The sequence below is a fragment of the Vicugna pacos genome, chromosome 20 (assembly GCF_048564905.1).
Source record: "Vicugna pacos chromosome 20, VicPac4, whole genome shotgun sequence".
Classification (NCBI taxonomy): Eukaryota; Metazoa; Chordata; class Mammalia; order Artiodactyla; family Camelidae; genus Vicugna; species Vicugna pacos.
Window position 1 is genome coordinate 18793951 of NC_133006.1, and position 17237 is coordinate 18811187.

Below are 17237 nucleotides of genomic sequence, written 5' to 3' on the forward strand. Positions count from 1 at the left end.
AATCTCCTCCTTCCTCCAGATATGTGAAAATCCAAGGATTACAATAATGAGCACTACAAGAATTAGGAAATTAGATTAGCTTCTGAGAGTTTAACTTGAAGAGTTAAACACACAATGGTTTAAAGTAGTGATGTCATCAGAAAGAGAATGGATCTGAAACTAGTAGAACTACACATCTTTAATCAGAGTGAAGGCATTTATATGTATATCAAAAGAAAAAACATGGCAGTCCACAGTAGCCTAGACCAGCAAGTTATGGAAACAAGGAAGTGTTGTGTCCTAGGGGTTCCAAAGCTCAGGGCAGATCTAAGCCCACGCAGAGAAGGGAGAAAAGGATATGAAGATGGAATCTTGTACTGAATGCAAAAGACCTTCCCTATATGTCCTTAGAGTGTACCTGACAATCATCCTGACTCAATCAAAAATTCACTTCATCTAACTCCACTTGTTCTGTGTTCACATTTTGTCATTCACTATATAAATCTTTGTTATGGGTGTGCTTCCTATAAAGATCTGCCACCAGAGAAAATGTTTTAGTCACATGGGTATTATGCTTTTATCTCCAATCCCTGTTACAAGGATTTTCTGATGAATTAATCAAGTAACTTTTGGTTATAGTTTGAGTTTCCACATACCTTAATTACAGAGAAAGAATGTGCTGGTCTTGACAACATGGATATTTCTACTTTCTGTGGCAGTTATATTTCACATTGTGGATTAACTGATTAAAAGCATGAATTCTGAAGCCAAATGTCTGAATTTGAATCCTGGTTCTGGTATCTACTAGTTTGTTACCACAGGCAAATTACTTGATCTGTCTGTGCCCGTTTCCTTATCTACAGAATGGGGATAATGTTAGTATCTACCTCACTGAGTTTTCAGGAGGAATAAATGAGAAAATATGCAAAATACAGAACAATGCCTTGCACATAAAGCACTCAGTAAATGGGAGCTGTTGTTATCTCAGTCTCACATGCACTTGGGCTGCTCAAAGTTGATCTGTCGGCCTGATCCTAGTACATGCGGGTCCCATCAGACGTAGTTCCATAAGGTAAGATCCTGACCAGCTCCAACCTTTCCCTTAGACAAGGAGCTCTTAGCCTAAAGGCCACAGTAAGCTTTAGAAACATTTTAATCAAAATTGGGCACAAATTGATGGTGTATATTTTTCTGAGACAAGGGGCCAATAGCTTTCATCAGCTCCTCAATAAGAACATAACCCCACATGGATGTTTTAAAACAAAACAAAACCTATGCCTTAACACTATCACTACCATTTTCATCTTTTTTTTCCTCCTCTTAAGTAATTTCTATACTTTCCCCTGGGTCTGTATTCAATAAGTTACAGTATTTTAAAAATTCTGTCTCTGCAATGCTATTCTAGCATAAGCCTTCTCATTTTCAATACTGCCAGATTACCTCTCCAAAAGAACTGTAGTAATATTACTTCCTTTGTGCAAAAACATGAATGTTGTCTGGCAGTCAAATATCTTAGCTGAGCAGTCAAGCCTCTATGGCATGGCCATGATCTACCTCTCCAGCCTTGTCCTCCATAAGTGACCCTCCTAAATGCTACTGCAGAACTTCACGCAGCTTTCCTCTATATTGTTTTGTCTTCAACACCACTTTTTCCTCCAGTAAACCAATACCCTTCTTCAACAATGCCTTTAATACATAAGAAGGACGATTAAAATGGATGCATACAATCACACTTCAAGGTTTCTCAACCTTGGCATTACTGACATGTCAGACTGGATAATTCCTTGTTCTGGAGGGCTGTCCAATACAGTGTAAGATGTTTACAGCACTGGGGAAGAGAAGGAGGGGCAAAAATCACTGCTGTTTGAGAACCACTGATATAACAAATATATTTAATTCCCCCTGATAAACAGTAAATTCTTTGAGGGCAAGGACTATGACCTTTTTCACTTGTATACTCTCAGTTTTACCTAGTACAGTGGTTTATGGTAGATAAATATTTGTTCTCTGCTAATCTTTCCAAAATTAGTAGATAGAACATTCTAACCTACCACATTCCAAGGATTTCTAGATATTCATTAAATTTGAAACACCAAATTTCAACCTGTTAAGTAAAGCTTTTAAAAGCTAAAAATTGCTCTGTCATAACACCCCTATAATTTTCAACAAACTCTCAGTTATAGTTGTGCCCTAGAGGAAATGGTTCTAAGGAAATGGTTCTAAGCATTATAAAGACTACGTGGACAATGGACTTCTGTATCACATATACGGTAATAGTAATCTACCACTGAGCACTTACAGAAGAGTATCAGAAACAATTGCCTCCTCCCTTCAAAATATCCTCTGTTCTATGAAATACACAGTGTTATCTCAATTAACTGCCTTAGAAACATTCAAGGCCCAGTTAATGACACAGGTAAGTCTTTAATCCAAGGTTACTAAATCAGGTTAAGTTCCCTACACCAGTGGTTCTCAATTCTTGCTGCACATTAGAATACTCTGAAGAGTTAAAAAGAACAGATCACTGAGCTTCCCTCCAGACCAATTAAATCCGACTCAGGGAATAGTGCTGGAGATTGAAATTGTTTTAAAAATCCCCAGTGGATTCTAATTTACAGCCAGGGCTAAGAATCACTGCCCCAGACTGGTTTAAAATCTCTTGTACCTTAACAGTTAACATAAAGGCTATCTTTTAAGAAAACCTCAAGCACTATGCAATGGCTGAAGCTTATTCTCTGCCTTGCTGACTTGGGACTATGTGTCAACACAATCTTGAATTAAAAGACCTGCTATCTTTTTTTCTCGGATGAGGCATTACCAAGAAACTCATGATATGATTCTTAGGCTGCTTTCTCCACCACTGAACAGAATCTGGGCACTTACACTCCTCTTTACTTGGTGAAGTTACATTCAGTTCTGTCGGAAGCGGCTGCTGGCTGGGACTAAGAGTTGGCGTGGTTATCGAGGTATTGTTGTTGTCACTGGTGGTCTCTTCAGAAAACAAATCTGATTGGCTGTTACTCGTACTTGGAGCGGAATCATCGTCTGGTTGTTTCTTTTGAAAATCTGAAGAGAAAGAGTGAGAAAACCAGTTTAATCAAGGAATTCACAATTACTTTGGGTATTTGAAAAATGAAAGTATAAAAATTAAATGTAACAGCAGCAATAATTAAAATTAATTTTGGTGATTAAAAAATGTAAGTAAAATACTGGTGGAAACCATATAAAATTGGTGGAGGGTAACCGAGTTAAAGATTTCCAAGGTCCCTGTATCATTCAGGTGAATGGTAGACATACCGATTTAATGTAAGACTTTGCAAAGCCAAATGCATGTTAAAATATTATAGGTCATCAGCAGAGTGATAAAAGGAATAAAGAAAGTTGTTTAAACCAATAGAGGACTGATAAGAAGGGAAAAAACAACAGAGAAAAAAGCAAGGTAAATAGAAAACACATAAGATGGTAGAACTGTACAGATACATCAGTGATGGTAATAAATGTAGACTAAACTTAGCAGTTAAAAAACAGAAAATTCAGACTGAATAAACAAAGTCCTGTTATATATAGTTGCCAAGAGACATACTAAAACCATAAACATGAGAAGGAAAATTTAAAGTATATAAACAAAATACCAGCAAATACATGTGGTTAAAAAGCCAGTGGGTATAGCTCAGGGGCAGAGTGCATGCTTAGTGTGCATGAGGTCCTGGGTTCAATCCCCAGTACTACCATTAAAATAAATAAATAAACCTAACTATCTCCCCTCCAAAAAATTTTTTTTTAATTTTTCAAAAAGCCAGTAATAGCCATAATAATATCACAAAATGTAGACTTAGAGGCAAAAAGCATTAATAAAGATAAAAAGGATCAGTATATAATAGCACAAAAAAAGTTACCAGGAAGATAAAACAATTCTAAATCTGTATATATCTAATAACAAAGCTTCAAAACATGTAAAGCAAAAATTATCATATTTGTGGGAAACTGATAATTAGACAATGAATTGTTTTCAAACACATGGGGAATATTTATAAAAACTGACTAAAACCTGGATAAACTTTAACCACACATCAGACTATAAAGCAAGTCTCAAAGAACTAGTAAGATATAGACATTATTAACCGACCATAGAGCAACTAAGATGAAAATTGGACAAAATTCTATATTTTGGAAATTTTAAAAATACACTTTAAACTTATGGGTCAAATTAAAAATTATAAAATTACAAAATATGTATAATTAAATGATAATATAATTACTACTCATCAATATCCAGTATCCACATATACTACATATACTCCAAGTCATTTCATTACTAATGACTAAAGCAACCTAAAGGTCCATAAATTATAATATATTCAAATGATGGAATAATGTACATAGTGAAAACAAGTAACCACTGCCACACACATCATTATAAATGAATCTCAAAATCATAATGTTGAATAAAAAAAAGCAAGTTACTAAATAACATAGCAAGATTGTACTGCATAAATCTTAAAACAGACAAAACTCAAACAATGTATGTTTAGGAATATGTATGTCTAAATCTTTTTTTTTTAATTAACACAATTCAGGATAGTGGTTATCTCTAAATGAAGCAGGGGAATGTGAAGTGAGAGCTATGTAAAAACATTCAAAAGTATAGGTAATGTTCGTTGATGGACAAACGATTAAAATGGTGTATTCAATGTAATGGAATGCTCTATGGTAGTCAAAATAAATGAATAAAGCTATAAGAATAATGAAAAATCTCAAAAACAATGTTGAGAAAAGCAAGCTACAGAAGGATATATATAGTCTAACAATATTTATATACAATTTAAAATATGTAAAATACCATATGTTATTTACAGATACATAATTACAATATAAAAACATGCATGGAAATGATACACCAAACTCAGACAGTAGCTATCTGGGGGCGGAGAGAGGAACATAGATCTTCCATTCTATCTGTAATTTTTTTTAAAGTTATTTTATTTTAATGTAGGTACTGGGGGATTGGACCCAGGACCTTGTGCATGTTAAACATGCATTTTACCACTGAGCTATACCCTCCCTCTCCTTTTTTTTTTATTTCTTAAAGCTGGTCAGTATATGACCGTTTAAATTATTATGTATAGTCTCAGTATGTTTCATTTAAAAAATTTAACACTAGACTAAGAAGTACAGATGATGTTTCACTGTATCAATTCAGAGAGGGAAAAGGATCCTGACAACTCCATACTGCCTTATCTTCTGAACTAGAGAGAGGCCGTTGCTATTATGTTATGCTCTGTAACCTCATCAGAATCACTATTTTGACATATTCTGAGCATAACTATAGCTAGCATTTATGTTGCGTTTACCACGTGCCAAATACTGAACTAAATGTTTTATGTATTTAGCTCATTTATTTTCATCTTCAGAACAACCTTAACAAGGGAGGTAAAATGATCACCACTTTACTGATGAAGAAACTGACGCTCAGAAAATTTAGGTAATTTTTTCCAAGTTAACAGCTGGTAAGTAGCAGGATCAGTATTTAAACAAAGGTCCATCTGACATGAAAATCCATGGTCTTCAATTTCAATCACAAGATGCAGAATGGTAAGCACCAAGTGGCCCAAAGAGTAGGCCTCTGTGTCAAAGCCCCCACCCATTTACAGCACCAATAGTGAATGCAGCAGATTTAACCAAAGAATCACTAACCTGCTGTGCCCATCACTGATCTAAAGCCTCTACTGCTTCTCTGTATTTATTTCTCCTAGCCACTTTCCTATTCTTCAGTGTTTTGACATTTTAAAATGGCTTATTATCTCAACGTTATTTGTACAGCACCTTCAGAGAAAAAGGTACTATATATAAGTGGAATAAAAATACTGCAACAGTCATGCTTCTTTTTTTTATATCATGTCATCTCACTAGCTCTTCTATGTCAATAATCACTGCAATCCTCCTATAACTACCTCTCTACCATTTAATTGGAAATGTTATAAGACCCTAAAAGGACTGAAACTGAGTCATCGCTGTCCTATTTAACACATTCCCCAATGCCTAGAGACATTGGTGTCTAACAACAATTACCAGGTCCCACCTAAACAACCTCCAGCCCATGCTTGCCATGCTCCTTGATGTTGAGGCACTTTTAAGTTTTCTTTTGTGAACCTGTAGTTGACACAATGTACCTTCTTTTAACCCATCCTCTCACTATGCCTTTTCTGCACCTCCATAGGGTGATGTAAAAAAATTATCAGGCTAATAGTATTCATTACAAACCGAATGGCCTACAAACAAGAGAACTAGTAGAAACTTTACAGTCTCTGCTTCAATTCAGTAAAGAAACCATAAATCACAGAATTTTACAACCAGAATTAACTTTGAAAATCTAGCTCAATCCTCTCATTTTACAGATACAGAAAGCAAGAGCCAAGAAAGTTAATGCAACTCCCCAGAAATTCACAATTAATTATAAGAGTTTTCTAAGTCTTAGGCCAAAGTTAACAGCTTGTAAACTACAAAGAGCTTTAGAGTTGGACCTGGGTTCAAACTGTGACTTTGCTATTTACTGGACATATGGCTAAAAGTAAATAGTGTAATCTTGTGCAGTCTTGTCTGGAATTATTTCTACCTCTCGGGATAAAGTGAATCAAGTAAGATAATGACCATAATATATCTGGCACATGGGTACTCTCAACAAATGACAGTCAATAAAAATAAAAAGTATTTTCCTAGTTTAAAGAAAGAGCCACTCAGTTAACTATTCCTTTTTGCCCTAATATTTATATCATAGTTCTTACTCTCTTGCTCCTCTCTTTTAGAATCATTTGACATTAAACTTCTGACTACTGACCCCTCCCCCCCCCAAAAACCCAAAAGTCCCCTCCAAGGACAAAGGGAAGCAGACTCATATCCCACATGAAAAAGTAAACAACACTCTCGTTCCTCTACTCTGGAAAACAGTGCAGGAAAGGTACAGAAAGAGTCACTTCATTTGATCCAGACACAGAAAACACTTGCTCACTTGTTCTTGTGTAACTGGGAAAACTAGAACTCTCCAAGCTCATCTACCTCTTTGAGAAAAAAAAAATTATCTATTTTTGTAAACTGGTAGAGTTCATGGTATATCCAAAGGTGTAAAATTGGTCTTGAATAAAGCTGTGAGTCTAAAAGAGATGGGAAAAAAGCTTTTCCAAACTAGACTGTTATTTGTAAAAATCTGAGTAAAAACCTTTGAACTTTAATGGGATTGCTGTTGAAAAGTCAACAGAAGCCAAGTTCTTGGTAGCTTACTTTATTATCAACCAAGGGGGAAAACGATTTCTTGACAAAGATACCTGAGGTATCCAGAAATGAGATGTTTCCAAAAGCTAGGAAAAGTGGCCTCATGATACCAAGCCCAGTCACAATGGCCGGTGTGGAAGTCCCTGGGGCTGCCTGCAAACATACGTACCGGACATTTTTTCCTCTGTTGTCTTCCTAATGATTTTTCTCACAGATTAATCTTCTTACTACAAAGTGTGCCTCAAAAGACTGAGAGTCCTGAAAACACACGTCGCTGGCACTCCTGATAAGCCCATTCACCTGAGCAGTCCCACTGGGACTATACCTAGTCATTACTCTAAACTCAGCTTATATATATAAATGTATAATAGTTATCTCTCAGATATACTATATAGATTTGACAAGTTCACTTAAACTCCCACACCACGTTCAGATTATGACCGTAACTACATCCTTTTAATGATTTATTCAAGGCAGAGAAAACAAAAAAGTGATCTGGAAAGGAGTCCACTAAACTTTCTTTCTTTGAAAATTAACATTTTTAAAAATTGAAGCATAGTTGATTTACAATATTGTGTTAGTTTCAGGTATACAGCAAATAATATGTTTATTCACTTATACACATATATTATACATATTTTTTCAAAATATTTTCCATTATAGGTTATTACAAGATACTGAATACAGTTCCCTGCGCTATACAGTAAATCCTTGTTGCTTATCTATCATATGTACAGTAGTTTATATCTGTTAATCCCATACTCCTCTAATTTATCCACCCACCCTTTCCCCTTTGGTAACCAAAATTTTGTTTTCTATGTCTGTGAGTCTGCTTCTGTTTTGTATATAGGCTCATTTGTATTATTTTCTATATTACACATACAAGTGATAATCATACAATACTGTCTTTGTCTGACTTACTTCATTTAGTATGACAGTCTCTAGGTCCATCCATATTGTTGCAAATGACAGTATTTCATTCTGCTCATGGCTGAGTAATATTCCATTACACACACACACACACACACACACACACACACACACACACACACACACACACATCCTCTATCTTCTTAACCAATCATCTGTTCATGGGCACTTGGGTTGCTTCCATGTCTTAGCTATTATAAACACTGCTGCTGTGAACATTGGGGTGCATATATCTTTTTGAATTAGAGTTCTCATCTTTTTCAAATACATGCCCAGGATTGGGACTGCTGGATCATATGAACCCTATTTTTAGTTTTTTAAGGAATCTACATATTGTTCTCTATAGTGGCTGAACAAATTTACATCCCTACCAACAGTGTAGGAGGGTTCCCTTTTCCCCACACCCTCTCCAGCATTTATTATTTGTAGACTTTTAGGCCATGGACATTCTGACCAGTGTAAGGTGATACCTCATTGTGGTTTTGATGTACATTTCTCTAGTAATTAGCAATGTTGAGCATCTTTCCATGTGCCTGTTGGCCACCTGGATGTCTCTGGAGAAATGTCTATTTAGATTAAGAATTTTTTTAAAAAACTCTCTTTGGTAACCTACTTTTTGCTCTTAGTAATGTATCATGAATTTTTTCTTTGTCATTTGAAGATCTATGTGATCACTGATGGGTAAACAGAACGTCAATTTATAAATGAGAAATTAAACCAATTAACTTTTGTTATACATTTGCAGTTACCAACTTTTCACTATTATAAGTAAGATTTCATCAAACTTCTTTAGGTTATATTGCTAGAAACAGATCAACTAGGTAACAGAGGAAGCACATTTTTAAGGCATTTGGCATATATCGTCAAATTCTCTTGGCACAACACCGTGTGGTTTCCCATAGCACAAGACTTACTATGGTGTGTAAGAATCATCTGTTCACTTGTCAGTCTCTCACATTATACAGGCCCGGGACAAAAACAATACTCCACAAATGTTACCTGAATGAGTAAGTAGCCAAAAGCTTCTCTGTAGAAAGCCCACCACTGAATTACATTTAAAATTATTTTATCAATTGTATCAATTGTTCTTTTAAGCCTTTCACAAATTATTTTGTGTGCTTTTAAGGACACTCCCAGCATCATCTGGTTTAGCATTTCTGAAAGACAAAATGCTCAATACCTGTCAATCTCTATTTTCATAATCAATAAGGCGAGATGAGAAATTCAACTGCATTTTGTTCTATCTCACTCATTAAATCTATTTGGCCACTAATAAGGATTCTATATATTATTACAGACACTAAAGCTAGATATAAAGAAAATTAAACTGGAGGTGAAAGAGGAACTAAGAATTAAGTGCCTGATATGAGTAAGGCCAGAGGACTTACGTTCATTTTCTCATTTAATCCTCAAAATAACTAGGTAGTAGATGTCATCCTCGTATTTCAGCAAAGGACAGTGCCCCTGCAAGTTTTGGCAACCTGCCCCCTCCTAACAAGTGCTGGTTGAGACCCAAGTTTGTGGGATTCTAGTACCCTACACTTCCCACTACAGCACCCATCACTGGAGCAACCTCTATCCAGCTTACAGGGGTGACTTCTCCAGTTTCCACATTTCCATTCCCAGGCTCCAAACCCCAACTGATTATTATCACAGATTACAACTCCATGTTTCCACTGGAAGCTTTAATTTGGTATTCCACACCATAAAATGCTTCAAGTTTCAAGTAGCCAATTAAAGTAAGATGGAAATGTTGAAGATAAAAATTCAATTCTGACATCTTGAAAGTTTGGTTCATGCAAGGCACTGTAAAAAGGCCTCTTTTAATAGAAAGGGGTCCTTTCTCCTCTTTTCTTCATCCCTTCTCTCAATTTATCTCCATGATAAACTACCATTTATAAGCATGTTTCTAGGTTTTTAAAGAGGCTCATTCCCACCTCAACCACAAACCTTAGATATTTTACTTTTAAAAGCTACAAAGCCATTACCAGTAACCAACCAATTCATAAGCCAAAGTTTTAGCCTTCTGATTAAAATGTAATAAAATTCTAGTAGCTGAATGTTAACCTGGGTTAACAGCCTCAGCAAAAACAAACTGGTTCAATCAAGAATTAGCAAGAAACAAATGACAGGACTGGTTGCTATTAAAATGTTAAAATGCACTCACCTTGGATCCTAGCTTATGGGGAAAACTCAGTGTGGCTGAGTTCATTTAAACTTTCTTTCATGAATAATCTCATCTATCTTCTTTTTTTGTTTGTTTTGGGGGGAAGGAATTAGGTTTATTTAATTTTTTTAACAGAGGTACTAGGGATTGAACCCAGGATCCCATGTATGCTAAGCAAGTGCTCTACCTTTGAGCTATACCCACCCATTTCTTCTACCTTCTTTAAAACACAAGTACAAAAACCTTTACCCTACCAGATTATCTCTCATGATGATTCCTTCTCTCTGAAATTCAGATTGTCTTCACTGATCTCAGAATAGAGAGACTGACACTGTTTTGATACTGATTGATACTTTCAGGTAAGTTTAAAACACATACATAATTATATATATATATATAATATATATATATATATATATACACACACACACACACGCACGCACACACCCCGTATATATCTCCTGTTGATAACTGTTTCCTATTTATACCCATAAATCTGCCCACTTTGAGGCGTTACCTCAGAAATAAAATAGATCTTGTGTCTGTCCTTCTCCGCATATCTCAGGGTATGGCACCAACATTCTCCTAAGCTGAAGTCAGAAGCCTGGGAATCACCTCAAACTCCACATTCTCCCTCTTAATTCTACATATCAAAAATCACTAAGTCTAGTCATTTACCACTCCTAAATCTTTTGAATCCATCCACATCTCCATTACTACTCTGGTCTAAGTTGTCATCATCTGTCACATACCTTCAATAGCATATTCCCTAATTTTTCTGCATTCTATCCTCTCTCGACCTCTAATCCATTCTCTACAAAGCAATAAGAGCAATGTTGTAAAAAAAACAAATTCTGACAAAGTCATTTTCCTCCCTAGATCCTTGAATAGCTTTCCATTGCCTTAATAATTAGATTCAAAATCTTAAATATGGCTGAGAAGTTAGAAGTCTCTCCAAGAAGAGGCTTCTGGTTCTCTCTTCAGTCTCATCTTAAGCCACTGCTCCTCCTCTCCCTCACTCTGCTTCAGCCAATCTGGGTTGCTTTTGGCTTTTTCAAACACTCCCTTCTCTCTCTCAACCTGGAGTACTTTGACCATGGCATGTGGGAGACTCTTTCTCTTTATCCTGCTATTCACCTTGGTAACTCCAACTCATTTTGAACCATAACATAAACACTATCCTCTCAGGGAGGCCCTTAAGATTATCTAGAGAAGGCACTTAATAAATACTCGTTGAATGAATGAATTAATGTCTTATTCACTGAACACTCTAGCCCCTAGCAAAATGCCTGCCACATAATACACAATACAGAGTTGTTGAATTTAACTTATTTGATATTGATGAACACACTAAGTTGAAAAATATTTGTTCTCTTAGACATTAATGGATTTCGAATTGGTATAAAATTTATTTATGGGAAATAAAAACGCTTCTGTGTACAGTAGAAATATTAAGCACCCCTGTCAATAAGCAAATGTTTGAATTTTACAAATGATCCCTCCACATATAGAAATATTCTTCCTTACTACCCACCAGAGGTAACTGGCTCTGACCAAACTCAAAGTCTCTCAAGTCCTGTTGGTTTAGATTCAGACCACAAAGCTGCAAGCTTTCATTTCAGAATACTAGAAATAACACTAGAATGGCTCCTAAAAGCATGTCTTCAAATGCTTCTTTCAAAAGTAGTCAACAGAGAATATATGAAGCTGACAAAAGGCTCACAAGCAAAACTCTTATCAGTAATTAAACTTATTTTATAATCTGGTTTATCACTGAAATTACAGTCCCTAGATTCTTCACACCTATAGAGCCTACTTCTCAGAAGTGTGAACTAGCAAAAAAAAAGTTATTTGGAAGGCTTGTTTCTTATACAGCATTTATTGTGCAGATTATACAGTCTTCCCAGCAATAGTGTCTCATATTCATTTACACAGCATAAATTTACATGTTGATGTAACAGCAACTATCTAACAATCCATTAGTACTATAATAACACAGTATACAAGAGACCCATTTACCTCATTTTGGTCTAACCACAAAATATGTCAATTTTTTAAAAAAACTGAAAACACACAGAGACGTTTTCTGATTATTGTGACCTTAATTTAGTTTCAACAAAATAAGCATCTGATGATGTGTGTGCATATACATACATTCTACACATATAGCTCAATCATCAAAATAAACAAGAGTCAGGCATACTGTGGAAATATCAGCCAAAGCTGACAAAACAAAATAGCCAAAGTAGAATCAAAAGACAAAACGAAAACCTCTGACCCATCTGTTGACTGCTAATCCTTGGCACCATTTGAGGACCTCTCCTCAAACCTTTAGTCCTTACTGTCATTCATGAATCACTCCAATGGCACGAGTGTGGCATGAACATAACCCCTGGAGAGTCTGGAGCCTGGAAGATTTTTTTCAGTTCAGATCTAAGGTTTCAAACGTCCCATAAAGACCTCAATGACAACAGGTCAGAGAATTATAAGAGCTTTGGAAATATGTTAGAAAAAGGTCACGTTATCCCTTTTTTATAGATCCCTGATTGTTTTTACAATTGTATTCATATGTCTTCATGCTACCAGCCCTTCACTTTACCATGTAGAAGTGACAGGAGAAAAGACAAAGCAAAAACAAAGCTCCTCCCACTGGCCCTCCCTTTTCAGGAAGTGGAAGGGGAATATTTGTGCTCCTGCCCTCCAGCGCCCCCCAAGGGAGCTTGGCTCCTTCTGTCTTTGCTTCCATCTACGAGGGCAGCTCTTGCCTTTAATGAGCTATTCCACCCCTAGTTATTTCATTTCCACTCAGTCCTCAGTCTCACCATCTCACATCAGGGTCACATTTACCACCAATCTTCAGTCCTCCTACAGTCAAGCCCTACTGCCAAGCTGAGCATTTCACATAGCTCAGGAAATTAAAATCAGGGTGGCAGTGTTGAGACACACTTTCCCTTAAGATACAACTTACACGATGTTTACATATTTTTCAAATTATTTTTCAAACAATGCAAAATGGTATTATTTTAAGAATGACAATCTCTTTCCCAAAGAGTAACATATCACACATCTGTTTAAACTGTTAAGAGAAATTTTTTTTAAGGATGAAGTGATGGGTTTACTAACATTTTTTACTATTAGAAGATATCAGGGTATCTCAATGAAGACCATGACTTTCACAAGACCCAAAGATCAGGGTTACCTGACTAATTTTTATCCAATGAGCCCAAGGTAGCAAAAGAATATATGATGCTTGTATGACTCACAATCCCCAAAAGGCAATTACTATGGATATTTATGAAAATGTTATAGCATAAAATAAGGGAAAACTTATCCTCTATATAATGACTGCCAAGTAAAGACCTAAGAGGTTTTTCCACTCATGAGAAAAGCTCATGCAGTTACCTACAGACTCTCTGTCATAGGGTGGTGTTTAGGAATGAGGAATCCGACTGAGTTCACATCCTGGTTCAATCTCTTAACTGCTGTGTGACCTTGGGCAAGTCACTCAACTTCCCTTACTTCAGTTTTCTCCTTCTCTAAAATGGGAATAATAATCGTATCTACTTCATAGGGTTATTATGTAGATTATGTTAATTACATGTTAAAAGTTTCAGAACAATGCCTGGGTGGGTAGTAAGTCTCAAAGTAACTATGATCTTTTTATTACCCTTCTGCTTCCTTGAATACAATTTAAAAATCTGCTAGTCTGAGACTGTGACAATGAAAAATAATCTCTCTGGAGTCAACAAATGAATGACCAGGTGGGAATTACATCTAACCCACCTTCATTAGCAATGCATTCTAGATAAGCCAATCTGTGGTTATAAACTCAAAAGTTTTCAGTGACCAGGTAGATACTATAAATGTACAAAGTCAGCCAGCTTAAAATAGTATGTGTGATTCCAAACTTAAAAAAAAAATAAAAACCTCCAAATACAACATATCTGTGCCCTGCAAGCCAACAGTCTGACTCCTGATTAAATAGGGACAAAGCATTTATTATATAAAAGTTCTTGTGCTCTGTATTATTAATTTCATATATTGGTAAAGAAAAGATTCAACAGATATAATAATTACATATAAAAAGCAAATAAGAAAGTGTAAAGATACAATACAAAGAATCTGTCTGATTCTCTCTGAATACTAGCTAAGCTGGTCAGAAGCTGTATGACCTCAAGAGAGTTACTTCCCCTATTTATGTTTGTTTCCTCACGTGCAAAAATGTTAAAGCTCCAACCTCGAGGATTGTTGTGAGGATGGGAGATAATGTGAGTGTCCCACATGAAAGAGGTACTGAATAAATTTTTGATGAATAACAAATGAATGTCAAAAAACTCATGTAGGTCTGGAAAAGATTCTTAACCTAGGGTTCTATTAGCTTAGGCTAATGTAATTGTAAGTGACCCCAAAACTTACAGGCTTTACAACAACAGTTTGTTTTCCATGCTTGTATGTGTCTTCATTCCAGAAATCCAGAATGAAAGAGTGGCCCTAAGTTGAATACTACTGGTCTTGTGGCAGAGAGAACAGAGATGTTAAAACTATACCATGGCTGCTAAAGTTTCTGCTCATTAGTGGCATATGAACTTTTTTGTTCACATTTTATTTGTTAAAAGATATCTCACGGCCAAGTCTGATGAGGAAGACAGGGAAGTATAACCCTCCCACTGGAAGGGGCAGCAAATACCTGGGGACAATAATAACCTAGTGTTCACACATGTGTACATAAAATTTTGCATATAATTCTGGGTTAACCTTATGAAATTAAATGCAATATTGTGTATACATATAGGCCCATTTCCCCTCTCAAAAATGGAACATAAATATTTTATTTTGAAATGTATCACAGACTAAAAAGGCCTAAAAGAAATGAGACTGGATTTGAAAGTCAAGTCTCAAACAGATGGCCATTACTGGTGATTTTATAATACTAGATCAATACAATTGACCTAACTCTGCTCTTCCTAGTTGCTAATTACAGGACAGTGTGAGCTGGGGAAATAATCTCAATTTTCTATCAGGCTCCATTAAATTCTATTATTGCCTTATGAAAATCTGAGCATATGAATCGCAACAGAACTATACTAGGCTGATACTGGTTTATTGAAAATAAAGTCTCATCTGAAAAAAAAACTGTGATTTCCAGGCAACTTAAAACCCAGTTCTTCAAAAAATACAAGACGGTCTGACCCTAATTCAAAATTCTGAAGGACAGCACGAATTCTGTTTGGAGGCATCTTTGAGCTCACTGAGTGAACAGTATGAGCAAAGCTCACCCTCCTGAGTTAAAGAAATTTATGGACAAGAAATTATCACTGAAATTAAATGGAGGCAGACATGTCCAAGGAATACTGCAGGGGTCTGATCCCCCCATGAATCTTGTGATAGATGAATGTGTGGAGATGGCGACTCGTGGACAACAGAACAACACTGGAATGGCGGTAATACGAGGAAGTAGTATCATCATTAGAAGACCTGGAACAAGTATGAATAATAGCTGTGTCCACCAGAGAAATCAACTGCTTCCATATGTCCCCTCTCCACATTTTACAACGATAAAAACTGGGTCGAGTACATTTTCTTACTGAAATTTTTTTGTTAAATACACTTTTGTAATAATGAAACAAACAAAAACCATGTGTTTTAAATTCACGCCATGCTATGTTTATTGTACTTTATATTTCTCTTTTAATGACTGCAACCTAGGCTTGTTCCTGGTTCTCAAATGGACGAAGGCTATTAAGTCAAGGTACTGAAATATTTATAGCTCTCTATCAAATAGAAAAAACAAATTATTAGAAAATTCTTCTTAGAAACCAACTGCCTTATACTAACTAAATAGTACAATCGGATTTTGTCTAAATTTAAGACAGGTGAAATTTGATGTAACTAACTCATTTTTAAAATATTTTTTTCATTTGGGAATATGCTTTTCATTTCACTTGCAAGTATGGGTAAATGTGTTTTGAATGGGATGAGGAAGAGGAAGTCATCAATTTAAAATTATCTTTCAAATATTTAACGGCATGTGACATAGGCAAATTCCTCCTTTAAAGGTCAAATTGGTACTAAACAAGTTAAATAATAATGCTCTATGCAGATATAACTCTAATCGTCCCTACTCTTATTCCAGGTAGCCCAACAAGAAGTCTTAAAATTCAAACCTGTGTAACTTCTAATTCAGGCAATTAAATTAAATTTGGGCTTAGATCTTACATTAGGTTGAGAGAATCTGTTTACTATTAATTCTGACCAGCAAGAAAAAATAAGAAAATGAGATATATTTCAGTTGTCACCGTTGGTACTCACCTTGATACTAGATAATGCCCTTGGCTTCTAATAGGAATACCGCAAGAAAGAGCCACAAGAAACACACAACTTTTTTTTAAATTGAAGTATAGCTGATTTATAATATTCTGTTATTTTTAGGTGTACAGCACAGAGATTCAGTATTTTTGCTGATTATATTCCATTATAGGTTATTATAAGATAATGGGTATAATTCCCTGAACTATACAGTATATCCTTGTTGCTTATCTATTTTATATATTGTAGTTGGTATCTGTTAATCCCATACCCCTAATTTACCCTCCCCCCCCCGGTAACCACAAGCTTGTTTTCTGTGAGTTCAAAACACTATTTTTTGAAGGGCTGTTATTGAGAACATGGTTCATTACTCTTCTCACTATCTACTTTAGGGCTCACAGGATTCTGACCCTTTGAACTGTTTGCATTTCCATTTTTTGCTTTGACTCCTAGGTAGCTCAGATCTCAATCTACACTCTGTCTTGAATGGTCATACAGATGTTTGTGGCACAAATTTCTGTGTTTAAATTCCTCACCTTCATCTTACTAATCTATGTGAAATTTCCCTTTGTCCTGATTTCTTCTTCCT

General features: G+C 35.7%; 1 protein-coding gene across 2 annotated transcripts in view; it reads right to left on the minus strand.

The window, feature by feature from the left end:
* Positions 1-17237, minus strand: part of ZFAND3 (zinc finger AN1-type containing 3) — a 281182-nt gene that overhangs the window by 69692 nt on the left and 194253 nt on the right. For both annotated transcript variants that reach the window (XM_072945108.1, XM_072945107.1), the window contains exon 3: positions 2863-3045. In XM_072945108.1, coding sequence (XP_072801209.1) covers positions 2863-3045 — 183 coding nt within the window. The remainder of the gene's footprint in view (positions 1-2862; positions 3046-17237) is intronic.